This window comes from Equus caballus, chromosome 10, assembly GCF_041296265.1.
Source record: "Equus caballus isolate H_3958 breed thoroughbred chromosome 10, TB-T2T, whole genome shotgun sequence".
NCBI classification, from domain to species: Eukaryota; Metazoa; Chordata; class Mammalia; order Perissodactyla; family Equidae; genus Equus; species Equus caballus.
The window spans coordinates 26,093,975-26,107,106 of record NC_091693.1 but is presented as its reverse complement, the minus strand read 5'-3'; the positions used below and the strand labels follow the sequence as shown (position 1 = coordinate 26,107,106).

The 13,132-nt window shown below is 52.2% G+C and overlaps 2 protein-coding genes across 11 annotated transcripts in view; one reads left to right on the top strand and one right to left on the bottom strand.

Annotated features, from left to right (window-relative positions):
- The first annotated feature begins 385 nt into the window (after positions 1-385).
- ZNF835 (zinc finger protein 835) lies at positions 386-7,174 on the top strand. Of its 5 annotated transcripts, none has more exons than XM_014730972.3 (4): positions 455-730; positions 1,867-1,956; positions 2,246-2,335; positions 4,786-7,174. In XM_014730972.3, exon 4 carries the CDS (start codon positions 4,831-4,833, stop codon positions 6,454-6,456), a length of 1,626 nt encoding a protein of 541 aa, XP_014586458.1. In that variant the 5' UTR covers positions 455-730; positions 1,867-1,956; positions 2,246-2,335; positions 4,786-4,830; the 3' UTR covers positions 6,457-7,174. The 5 variants fall into 5 exon arrangements, with proteins under 5 accessions (XP_005596627.1, XP_014586458.1, XP_023507251.1 ...); XM_023651483.2 differs by having other exon boundaries at positions 1,867-2,068; XM_070224954.1 differs by lacking the exon at positions 455-730 and adding an exon at positions 748-784.
- Positions 7,175-10,835: 3,661 nt separating this feature from the next.
- Positions 10,836-13,132, bottom strand: part of SMIM17 (small integral membrane protein 17) — a 29,426-nt gene continuing 27,129 nt past the window's right edge. For all 6 annotated transcript variants that reach the window (XM_070224968.1, XM_070224970.1, XM_070224971.1 and 3 more), the window contains one exon: positions 10,836-12,640. In XM_070224968.1, the coding sequence (XP_070081069.1) occupies positions 12,530-12,640 (111 nt within the window). In that variant the 3' untranslated portion in view covers positions 10,836-12,529. The remainder of the gene's footprint in view (positions 12,641-13,132) is intronic.

The window sequence follows — 13,132 nt, the reverse complement described above, 5'->3', positions numbered from 1 at the left end:
TTATACTCATTTGCCCAAGTCAGTGGATTTGTCATCTTTGCTCTGGATTGGAATTACATCAAATTCCTGAGACAGACGATTTCCATGAATTAACGGTGAACTGTGGCTTGCAAACCCCAGCTCCCATCCTTTCTGTGCTGTGTGGCCTGGGGTAAGTAATTTAGCCTCTCTGATCCTTAGATTCTTTTTTCTAAGCTTATGGACTCTGCCCCGCCTCTTGAGGCAGAAGAGTCCCGCCCCTATGTTGCTGGCCCCGCCCACCACTCCCCTGGCGGACACACCCAGGCCCCGCCCCCAGCCGTCCCGCCCTCCTCGGCTCTGGTTGCTGGGACCCGTCGTCCCATTGCGTGAAGGCGCAAGGCCTTCTGGGAGTTGCAGTTTCGGTGACCCAGGAGCTGCGGGCCTGAGCGGCGGCGCCCGAGGGGCGTGATGCCTTCTGGGAGTTGTAGTTCTTGGGAGCCGCCCGCGGGCCGTAACTCTGCCGGCGCGCACGCGCAGTCCGCGCCGGCCTGGCGCTTGCGCCTGTCTGCGGTGCGCTCATCCTTGATCTGTGCGGATGGCACATTCGCGCCTCCACGGGACGAGGGGTCACCGGGGATCGGCGAGGGCCCGGTAGGGCCGGAGACCGAGGAGAATCTGACCCGTGCCCACAATGCTGGCAGGAGCCGCTCCGGGCCTTCAAAGCCGTTCCGGAGGCGAGGGCGCCCGTGTGTGGCGTGCGCATGCGCGAGTGAGTGTGCGCAAGTGTGTCTGTGTATGTTCATGATCCCAGCGGCGTGTGCATGTGAGTCCCGCCCCTCGTGTCACCGTGTTTGCACGTGCATGCCCGTGCAACTGTGCATGTGACACTGAGTGTGAGTCCATCCCCGCATGTTGGCTTGTTGGTGACTCCATCAGTTTGTGCCCTCGCTAGTGTGTTACTTGTTCATGCGACTCAGTGTGTGAGACTGCCCCACGTGTCACTGAGTGTTTGCACGTGCCTGACCCCGGCGGCGTGTGCCTAGGAAGGGGAAGTAGTATGCGTAACTGAGCATGTGTCTGTGCATTTGGGGACCTCTGCCCATGTGTGACTTGGGGCATGTGTGGAATTCTCCTGGGTGTGAGGTGTGCGATGAGACGTGTGTGTGTCTGGGTGTGCAGCTGTGTAGGATGGGCCTGCCAGCATGGAGCTGGCGGCCTGGGTGTGCCAGTGTCATTCTGTGTGTGCCTGAGCATGACTGTGTGTGTGGAGGGCCGTGCAGGTTGTGACAGGATGTGTTTGTGAGAGACACCGTGCAGGTATGGCGTCGCTGTGTGTGTGCTTCTGTGCATGGGGAGATCCTGCACACATGTGACTCTGAGCACATGCAAAGCTCTGCCCAGTGCATGTGACTGTGTGTGTTGGGGTGCACCATGGTGGTGATATCCCAGTGCGTTACCTGCCTGTGTGAAGCAGGGTGGTGTTGTGACCTTGTCGTGTGTGCAGCTGCGTGTGCCCAAGACCCTGTGTGAATGCACAAGGGTGACTGTAGGTGTGCTTGGAGCCACGAGGGTGTGCGAGTCTGCCTGTCTCCTTGTGTGTGGGGAGGACTGTGTACCACAACAGAAGGGTGTGTGTGGCAGGGCGGGGGTGGTGTAACTGCCCCCCAAAGTGTGCTTGCATGTGACTCTGTGTGTGTGTCTTTGTGTGACGTGACGTGTGTGTCTGCCTCTGAGAGTGTCTGTGTCTCTTTGGCTGCCTCTTTGCGTGTGTGACCATCCTGGGTTCACCCCGCCCTGAATCCACCTACCCTCCCCCACACAGAAAAAACGTCCTGCGTTTTTGCTCCGTGCACCTTCATCTACCCCACCATCTTCCTTCATGGTCCCTGTTTCTTTCTCCTACAGATGCCAACTGGACCCACTGAGGCACAGTAGCCAGAGTGGGGACCACAGCCTGAGTGACATGGACAGGACCTGATGCTCCCGAGACCACAAGTGGGTACCACTACCTGCTCTGGGGACCCAGCCAGGCCTGACGGGGCTGAGGGCTGCCTGTGGACGGGGACTCCCATCAGCAGAGTTCCGCTGCACAAGACCCTGCACGACGGTCTGACCCTCCCCCCACCACACTTAAGGGCCCTGCTCTCCGCCTCGGTTGCTCTGGTCCAGCCCCCCAACCCCGGCCTTGTACTTTTCCTCTCTGACCCCAGTCATGGTCTTGCCCAAGGACCCTTGCACCTGCTGTGCTTGCAGCCCAGAACACTCACTCCATCACTTCCATCAGGTCTGCGCTCAGAAGTCTCCTTCTCAGTGAGGCCTGTGCTGGGGGGAGAGCATTCCAGGCAGATGGAACAGCCGGTGCAAAGACCCTGAGGTAGGAATGTGCCTGGCACGTTTGTGGAACAGCGAGGAGGCCTGTGGGTGGAACAGGGCAAGCCCAGGGCAGGCGTGAGTGTTGTACAGGATGAGGTTGGAGAGGTGCCATGCAGACTGGAAAGGAATGTGCTTTTGTGAAGCCATTAGTGTATTCAAGCCAGGGAGTGAGAGGAAGAGGGAGAAGTCTGGCAGCCTGGGCGTGGGCCCTGGCACTGCCGCGTCTGCGAGCCTCAGTGAGGAATAAATGAACTAATGCATGGCAAGAGCTTTAAGGATGCTGGGCACACAGCTCTGTTCCACAAGTGCTGGTGGTCATTGCTACTGTAATAACATCCTGTGTTGGCTTCAGAGTGGCCGAGACCAGCGCCTCTCAGACGTTCCTGTGCCCACGAATCCCCTGGGGCTCTTGTTGAAAAGCAGGTTCCAAGTCACCAGGCCTGGGGAGGGGCCCAAGCTCTGCATCTGTCACAGGCGATGCCCACGCTGCTAGTCCTCAGGCCAGGGCAGAGCAGCGAACTTTTGCCACATATGTTCATAATCCCTAAAAAATAAATGGCTTAGTTTTGCCTGTTTTTAGGCCTCAATAGCGTCATTCCTGATGAATTCTTGTGCATCTTTCCTTGTTTGCCGACACTGTGTATTTGAGGCTCTGAGCTGCCGCACCAGCTGACGGGCATTCGTGTCGTGCTGTGAGATGTTCCTTCGTGCGAACACACCCCCGTTTATTTGTCCATCCCTTTGCTAGTGGACGGTTGGATTGTTTCTAGTCTTCGGCAGTTACAGACAATCTCAGACAGGGCTGCTAGTGCACACATGTGCACGTTTCTCTTGCTCACATTCCAGAAGAGGTAATTATTGGGCCACAGCAGATGTGTGTCTTCAGTTTTCCTAGAAGATGCCAGCGGTCCTCCCAGGGCATCCTCCCCCCCAGCAGCAGATTATGCATGGAATGTGGGGGCTGCTTTTTCCTGTGTGTAGGGAGCAGACTGATTTCCTCTGGGAAAGAAAACCATCTCTCTAGGCATGACGGTCAGCTTGGGCTGCCATAAGAAAATACTGATGCGGGGTCGGTGAGCCGAGGAGTCAAAAGAAAGATTTCTTAGACTCTCAAGATCTGGCAGTAGTGCTCTTTTATTTAGAGACTAGTGTGGAATAGCTTGGGGACAGGACCCATGGGCAGTCAGAGCTTCTGCTGCCGCCGCTTCTGCTGCCCCCGCTGGCATGGGGACAGGGCCCATGGGCAGGCAGAGCAGCTGCTGCTGCCCCCGCTGGCATGGGGACAGGACCCATGGGCAGGCAGAGCTGGTGTGTGGGGACAGGACCCACGGGCGGTCAGAGCTCCTGCTGCTGCCCCTGCTGGCATGGGAACAGGTCCCATGGGCAGGCAGAGCTGGTGTGTGGGGACAAGACCCACAGGCAGTCAGAGTTCCTGCTGCTGCCCTGAGTTGAGGGTTAGGGCTAATTTTATAAGGCATGGGTACGTGACTTATTTTTACTGGAGAAAAGAAAAGATGATGTAAAAAGTCATTAAATGATTTCAGTGCAGATGGGGTCTGGTTATTGTGCGGTCATATAACTTTAGATACGAATCTGGCCATATAGATCGGCATGTAGGTGAGGATGCCCTGGGCTTCTCGCCCTGGGCTTCTCTCCCTGGGGCGGTCCTAATTCATACCATAAAAAAAGTCCACTGGGTCGTATAGTTTGGCGTGTAGGCCAGGTCACCTTGGGCTTCTCTAGCTGGGGAAGCCTTAATCCACATCAATACCATAGACTGGGCGGCTTAAGTGACAGAATTTTATTTCCTTGAAGTTTAGGAGGCTGGAAGTCCAAGATCCGGGCGTTGGCACCGTCAGGGTCCTGGTTTGTGGCCCTCGGCTGTGTCCTCACATGCTGGAGAGGGGGCTCTGCTGTCTGCCTTTTCTTCTGAGGACACTAACCCCATCCTGGGGCCCCACCCTCATGACTTCAGCTAAAGCTAATCACCTCCCAAAGGCCCCCTCTCCAAACGCCAGCACTTTGGGGGCTTAGGGCTTCCACATATGAACTTGGGGGGCACCACTCGGGCCATAGCACACGTTACGAGGCTATCTTTAAGAGCTGACAGATTCATATTTTTTCCAGAGATCTTTAAAATTGTTTTCACTTCCGTTAAGTCAGTGGTTCTCAGCCAGGGACCGTTTTGCCCCCCAGGGGACACTTGCAATGTCTGGGGACATTTTTGGTTATCACCCTGGGGGTGGGGGGGGAGGTTGAGGGGAGAGTGCTACTGGCATCTGGAGTGTGGAGGCCGGGGATGCTGGTCAACATCCTGCGATGCACAGCCTGGCCCCACCACAAAGAGTGACCTGACCCAGCTGTCACTAGCCCAGAGGTCAACACCCTGTGCTAAGCCTTTCCACCCTGTGACAAATGACAAAGCTGTTTGGTTTTTTTTCTTTCTTTCAGATCCGGTAGAGATGTGAAACCGAGGCAGCAGCTTGAGAAGCGGGGATGGAAGGACTCTTGACCGTGGGCGGCCCCCAAGAATCGGAGTTGGGAGAAACCTGGAAACACGGGGGTCAGCTCAAGGGCCGACACGAAGGCTGTTTGAAGCAAGAAGCCGAGGGCCACGAGGGGGACCCCACCGGGGCCGGCCTCCCGGAGCGCGATGAGCTGGGCGGAATCCCAGGAACCAGATTGAGACTCCCCACCCCCGAGGTGAGCAGCAGGCCCCAGAAGCGGGGGCCGCCCAGGAAGAGCCCCAAGCCGAAGACCACAGAGGCCAGCGAGGAGGAGCGCGGTGGCGGCCGTAGGAAGCTGTGGGAGTGCGAGGTCTGCGGCAAGGCCTTCAGCTACTGCTCGGCCTTCACACTGCACCGGAGGACGCACACCGGGGAGAAGCCGTTCGCCTGCAGCGAGTGCGGCAAGGCCTTCAGCCAGAGCGTCCACCTAACGCTGCACCGGCGCACGCACACCGGCGAGCGGCCCTATGCGTGCCCCGAGTGCGGCAAGGCCTTCAGCCAGGGCTCCTACCTGGCCTCGCACTGGCGCGTGCACACGGGCGAGCGGCCGCACCGCTGCGCCGACTGCGGCAAGGCCTTCGCGCGCCCCGCGCACCTGGCGCAGCACCGGCGCGTGCACACGGGCGAGCGGCCCTTCGCGTGCGGCCAGTGTGCCAAGGCCTTCGGCAGCCGCGCGGCCCTGCGCGAGCACCAGCGCATCCACACGGGCGAGAAGCCGTTCGCGTGCGCGCAGTGCCACAAGGCCTTCCGCTTCTCCTCGGCGCTGCTGCGCCACCAGCGCACCCACACGGCCGAGCGGCCCTACGCGTGCGGCCAGTGCGCCAAGGCCTTCACGCAGATCGCGCACCTGGCGCAGCACCGGCGCGTGCACACGGGCGAGAAGCCCTACACGTGCCCCGAGTGCGGCACGCCCTTCAGCCAGAGCGCCTCGCTGGCCGAGCACCGGCGCATCCACACGGGCGAGAAGCCATTCGCGTGCGCGCAGTGCGGGAAGGCCTTCACGCAGGTGTCGCACCTGAGCCAGCACCGGCGCGTGCACACGGGCGAGCGGCCCTACGCGTGCCAGGACTGCGGCCGCGCCTTCAGCAACCGCTCCCACCTCGTGCAGCACCACCTCGTGCACACGGGCGCCAAGCCCTACAAGTGCCTGGAGTGCGGCGCCGCCTTCAGCCACGTGTCCTCCCTCATCGAGCACCAGAAGATCCACACAGGCGAGAAGCCCTACCGCTGCGGGGACTGCGGCAAGGCCTTCGGCCAGGGCTCGTCGCTCACACTGCACCGGCGCACGCACACGGGCGAGCGGCCCTACGCGTGCCCCGAGTGCGGCAAGGCCTTCAGCAACCGCTCCTACCTGATCCAGCACCACATCGTGCACACCGGCGAGAAGCCCTACGAGTGTGGCGGCTGCGGCAAGGCCTTCAGCTTCTCCTCGGCCCTCATCCGACACCAGAGGACGCACGCCGACAAGAAGCCCTACTCGTGCAGCCAGGGCCGGGAGGCCTTTGCCCAGCTGCCGCACCTCACCCGACACCTGAGCTCCCACCAGGAGGAGAAGCCGGTCGGCAGCAGCGACCCTGTGGACACCGCGCTGGACCAGCAGCAGAATAACGGCTGACGTTTACCAGGGCCTCCTTCTGCCAGGCACTCCTCTGAGCACTTTCACACCTCATTTCCAACCTCAAGGCACCAGGGGGAGATACCCATCGTCCCCATGTTGCCCGTGAGGAAACCAAGGCTCGGAGAAGCTCAGTGACTTGCCCGAGGTCACACAGGGAGGAAGTCACAGGGCTGGGACTGGACCCCACATCTGCCAGACTCCCCTCCAGCGCCTCCCTGGTTCAGAATTACAAATGTGACCCTCCAGAGTAGACCCAGAGACATCTCTGTGGGTCTCTGGCTGGCCTTTTAATTGATGTTATGATTGAGTTGGCATTTGTTCAATAAATGTAATTGAATAAAAGGTCCATCCCCCTTAGTGAGGTTCACATATTAACTAAGCAGGATCTGAAGGAGAAATGTGGATTCTCTAGGACTTAAGACAGTGCTTCTGACATCAGAGAAAATGAGTGGGAGAAATCATAGCAGGAATAGTTATTCTATGCATATATAAGCACATGTTTATACGAATGTTTGTTTCTATCATAAATATGCTATAAAGTTGTATAGTAGACAGTACACCGATGGTGCACGTGGCATGCAGTTTTCCATCCTGCTTTTGTTCACTCGTATTCTGAGGCACTCTGGATCGTTAGGCAAGGGGATGGGCATTCTCCTTTCGCAACGTTTGGATCTGAGGTCTCTTAGGTAATAGAATCACTTATGATTGTTCTGATCTTCTTGCTGAGGTTTCTTTGGCTCCAGAAAAAAAATCAATGAAAAATATTTTTCAATTATGAGTTAAGAACACCTTTCTTACAAAGTTGACCGACAAATTGTCCTGTGTCATAGGACAACACAGCCCCTTCCGCATAAAAAAGAATTCCCCGTGTTTTAAAAAAATTTTGTTGTGGTTTTTCAATTATACAGAAAAGTGTGAAGTACAATAAACACCCATACATCCACCTAGATTCAATGCCTTTAAAAAAATAATTTTAATAAATACCTATACAAATTTTTAAGTATCAAAAGTTACCATATTTTACAATATATATTTGCTTTTAAAAATAGGTCATGAAAATATGTATGTATATTTTCCTGGTCTATTTCAAAGTAAACTACAGACGTAATCTCACCTCACTGCTGGTGCATCTCTAAGAAAAAGAAAATATCTTCTATGGAACCACAATACCAGTATCACACCTAACGAAATTAATAACTTCTTAACATCCAGTGTCCAATCCATACTCAGATTTCCTTGCCTTTCCAAAAAAGTTTGAAGAAGTGACAACCTATCAGAAAATGATGTGCCAAGCCTTGAAAATAACACAACTGATCTTTAATATAACTGTGAATAGTCGGGGGGAAGCTAAGACCTGCAGTGGGGAGAGACAGACACATTTGCCTCCCTGCCCACGAGCTCCCTCAACGCAGCCCTCCCAAGGGAGCTGGTGAGGGGCCTGGGAGAAGACAATCCGTCTGCGTGTTTCACTTCTGGCATCACGTGCACAGGCCTTGGCACACAGTAGGTCCTGAAAAACCTCTGACCTGGCTCTGGCGTCCTGCAGGGTCAGAAACCACAGTGTCTGAGTCTTCCCTGTGCTCCAGACATCACCTAGGCCACAACACCCAATAGGTCCTCAGGAAGCGCCCGGTGACTGAATGGCTTATCGTACATCTCCAGCCCTGGGAGGCATTCAGGGTCAGGGACCACACAGTTGGTGCTCCCTGGGCTCCAGACGTTGCCGAGCTCAAGCCTCAGCACACAGTAGGTCCTCAAGAAATACCGAGTGACTGAGTGAATACATAGTTGAACATGCCCAGCCCCAGCCCTAGAGCCCTTCAGGGTCGTGGACCACACAGTCTGGCTCCTCCCTCTGACCTTCGCCCAGACCGGGCCTCTGCATACAGTAGGTGCTCAGGGAATGCCGAGGGAACGGGTAAATGAATGAAATGGGATCCTCGTTTACAGACGTGGGGCTGAGTTCAGCCACCCAAGACAGCAAGAAGGCAGGATCTCGACCGTGGAAAGCCTGGGGGTCAGCCCGGCTGTGGGCGGGGCCGTGGGCGGGGCGTCTGTACCCCCAAACCTTCCGCCAAGACTGAGGGGGCCGGGTGGTCTAGTGCGCAGGCGCAGGGGGCTCGCACGCCCCTCCAAGCGCGCAGGCGCCGGGCTGTATTCTCTGGGAGCGGCGTCTTTGCGCTGCTCTGGCGCTGCTTTACGTGTTGGCTTGTTGGCTGGCTGTGACCTCCTGTGCCTTGCAGCGGAGCAGGGCTGGGAGGTGGGGTGTTTGTGACGAGAGTCTGCCCCGAGTCGCTCCTGCTGCAAGGGGAGCTGCGACCTGGAGGAGGAGAGAATCGGCCCCCATGCAGCCCGCAGCCCCAGAGGAAGCGGCAGTTTGTTTGTAGTCCCCCCTGCTGAGGGCAGAGCGGAGCACCAGAGCTGAGTCTGCCCTGAGTCTCTCCAGCTGTGGAAGGAGCTGAGCCCCTGGAGGCGGAGTTGTCAAAAATATTTGTTTCCGAATTTTTGAAAGTTAGGGATTACAGATAACGTAAAGAAGAAAAGGAATTGGCATTCCGTGAACGCCACATCCCAGGATGCTGAAGCTGCTTCCTGGTGACGGCGTGAGGCAGTCCCAGCAACCCGAAACCACTCCCGCAATCGGAATTGCCGATCCTGGGAGTCGGCGCGGTTTCAAGATGAGAATTACAAGCTGTGGGCCACGTGGCGGGCCCGACAGGCGCCCGGGTTATTTCCCTCTGATTTCAGATTTGCCATATTTGCCACCTTATTTCACATATTTCCTCCTCCTGGATGTTTACCAAATACTGTTTGCAGATACTGCCTTAGGTCCAACCTGTCCTGTTCTAGGAGGGGCGGAGCATCTTTAAGTGCGTGGGGGAGGGAGCAGAAAAGGTGGGCCCCGCAAGCTGATGTGGGTGTGCGGGGAGTTCGGGGAGACAGAGGCTGAACTTGAACTCCACAACCCCCTCCCCCAACTCCACGTTCCCAGGACTCAGACCATCCAGGGAGAGTCACCAGAGGAGGAGGAACGGCCCTTGAGGACGCCAGATAAGAACAGCATTAAACCGGTATTTGTCAGATACTGATACAGGCTGTAAAGACAAGTGGAGAATTACCTGCAGAGGGAGGTGCTACTCGAGGGTGGTCAGGGGAGGCCTCTCTAAGGAAGCAACACTGGAGCGGAGAGCTGAAGGAGGTGAGGGAGCCATGTGAGCTTCTGGGGGAAGAGCATTCCTGGCAGAGGTATATTCCAGAGCCAGTGCAAACGTCCTGAGGCAGGCACATGATGATCTTGTTAGAGAAACAGCAAGGAGGCCAGTGTGGCTGGAGTTGAGGGAGGGAGAGTGGGAGGAATGGAAACTAGGCCAGTTCTTGTGGGGCTGGACAGCCGTTGTGAGAACTTGGGTTGTTACCCACTGAAGTAGGTGGATTATGAATGGTCTTAACCATGGTTTAAAGGGATCTGTCTGCCTGTGAGGTTCCTGGGACATGATAGAGCCCAAATGAATGACTACTGCTAATATGATTTTTGTCACTATCCTGATTGTTGTCAACATCCCACAGATTTGATTAAGACGCGGCACTGTCTGAGCCAATCACAGCCCTGTCAGCCCCTCTGGCCTGGACATCAAGGACGAGGATGGTCTCCACAGCTGTCTCCCTGTCTCCACCTTTGCCCTGCCATAGGCCATCCTCCGCCATTCCTCCAACAGCGTGTTCCTTCCTCGGGCCTCTCTTGGTCCCTGATCTCAACACCCAGGTCCCTGCAGCAGAGCAGCGATGGGAGGTGGGGTGTGTGAGGAGACTCTGCCCTGAGTTCCACTTTGCCACGTGGAAGAGGTGATCATGGGGTGGTGGTCAGCATCCCCCCAGCCATGTGGAGGAGAGGGACATCACCCCCAAAAGGGAGTGTAACTGTGAGGTCAATGGAGAGGACCGGGAACCAGCCATAAATTAAGCCAATTTCATCCCAAACTTTGGTGTAACATGAACCAACAATTAACCTCTTTGCTTATTTGAATTGAGCTTCTCTTATTTGCAACTGATAAAAGCCTAACAAATGTAACAGCTGAGGCTTGTATTCCTCTCTTTGAAGGGCCAGTTGTGGCTTGTTGGATGCAATCAGCCCGAGTGAGGATGGAGAAAGAGACAATCCCCTATTTTGCCCTGCCCTCACTTCTCCAGCAAACTCAGGAGGGGCCATGGTAAGTCCTATTAAAACAAAATGACACAAAGAGTCTAAAAAGATATGCACACAGAGGAATTTTAAAAGAGCAGGATGGAAATATCAACCAGTATGAGACGGTAAAATTTAAGGAAAAGGATTAAATTGGTTAAAGACGATCATTTTATATTTGACAAAGGATTCAGAATCAGGTTTTAACCAACATTTATTGAGTGCCACTCTATACCTGGCACTGTGCTTGGTGTTTACATATGTTATTTGATCGCAAAGACATAACAGTACTGTCCTTATATGCATCAAGTTACACAGTAGGGAATATGTAAAGCAAGGATTATAAAAATATATTGACAAACAATTGCACTCACAGATTTTCACGTAAGCTTACTGGGTTTTGACAAACAGGGTAGGCCAAAATTAAAAAACACAGGAATCTGAGCAACATAATTGACATGAGTGAGATGATTAATGGACATGTAGAGTTTTGAATTCTACAGACAGAAAATACATATTCATCTCAAATGTCTATGAAACAAGTGCAAACACAGGACATGTTCTAGTCCACAATAAAAGCTTTTAAAAAGGTTTTGGAAGCAGATATATTATAGGCCACATTCTCTGTTCACAGTGCAGTAAAGAAAAGAAAACTTTTTAAATAAACCGGATCGCTGAGTTTCCAAGCACTCTTTAGAAACAGTACAATATAGTATTTGGACAACAACATAAACAAGAACATGAACTATCAAACGTAAAGATGTGCACAAGGCTATAGCCAGAAGTACATTTATCTATTAACTATACTGTTATTGCAAATAATTTTGTAGAAAAGAGAATATAAATCGATTAAGTACTCAACTTAAAAATTGAGACAAGTAAGAAATAACTAAAAAATAACCAGTCTACACTAAAGGAAAACAGATTACAAACTAGAGAAATAATGGACGTAAATTAATCTGAATGCTGGCTCTTCAGAAAAATAATAATAAAATAGATAAACATTTGACAAATCTAATAATGGGTAAACCACAAACAAAAGTCGAAAGGAACGATAGGACAAAATAAAGAGGATATTTTGTTTAATTATAAAATAGTATGCATAATTAAGCTAATAATCTGAAAAGATCAATAAAAAGAATATTCTAGAGGATAAAAGAACACTATAAATCATCAAAATTAATGAAATGAAAAATATTAATAAGCTGATAACATGGAAAGAAACTGAGAAAGCCATGCAAGAATTAGCTGAAACTTCCCCTCCATATAGGACCTGATTACTGGTAAATTCTTTCAAAATGTCAAGGAGTTGATGCTTCTCAAGCTAGAGAATCTATTCAAAAGCATAGAAAAGGATAAAAGTTACTCAAGTCCTTCTAAGATGCGAGCTTAGCCATGATACCAAAACTTGACAAAGATAGCACCAATCTTGCATATGAAAATAGAGGCGAGAATCCTACACAAAATATCAAGAAACAGAATTCAGTATCTGAAAGGACTGGTGCACGACAATCCTAAGAATGCAAAGATGACTTGAAATGAAGAATCTACCAGATTTCATCCATCCTAAATTGCACGTTTTTTTCTCCTTCTCTGAAGGCAGGTCAGGATGCATCTTATAGTTGGTAACATCTTACAATTAAGTAGCGTCTTTTACTTTCTCAGTGGTATATAAAATAATAGGTGTTTTCCAATCGATGGTGTCTTAAGTTCCATGAAATATGGTAATACAAAACCTCACGCCAAAGGTTAAATACAAAATAAAAATCATCTTGATGGATGTTTTAAAGGGCATTTGATAATATCCAATACCCATTCCTGAATTTTAACCAGGATACTTCCCCAACATGACACTGGGCATCTATTTTGACACAATAGCCACCATTATAGTTAAATGTGAAACATCATAGGCATTCCCGTTAAAACCAGGAACAAAAAAAGGACACATACAACCAAGACGATGGTCGTTTGCTGTGGAGCTTTTGGCCACTCCACAAAGCCCTGAAATAGAAAAAAGAAGAAAAAGTGTAAATACGGGGAAGGGAGGGGCCGCCATTGTTACCTGCAGGAAAATGATCCGGATTATAGGACCGGGAATGAAACAGCACTTCAACTGAAAAGCTATTTGAATTAAAAACTACAATGAAGTGACCAGATATAATATGAAGTCAGAAATAGACCTATGACCTAGAAGAGGAAATATCAGAACAATGGTAGATGTGATTTCAAAATGATATATAGTCTTCCAGTTTTAAATACCACATATCCTCCGATGACTCTCGTGTGTGTGTGTGTGTGTGTGTGTGTGTGTGTGTATTTCTTGACCCAACCCCTCTCCTGAATTCTTGAATTGTAAATTTCACTATCTGCTTGCTGTCTCCACTTGGATAGCTGCTGGGCATCTTAAACTTTACGTGCCTGGAATCTCCCACCCAAAAAAAGCTCCTCGTTCAGTTTCCCCATGTCTCTCCCCAGGCCCTTCCAGGCCTCCAG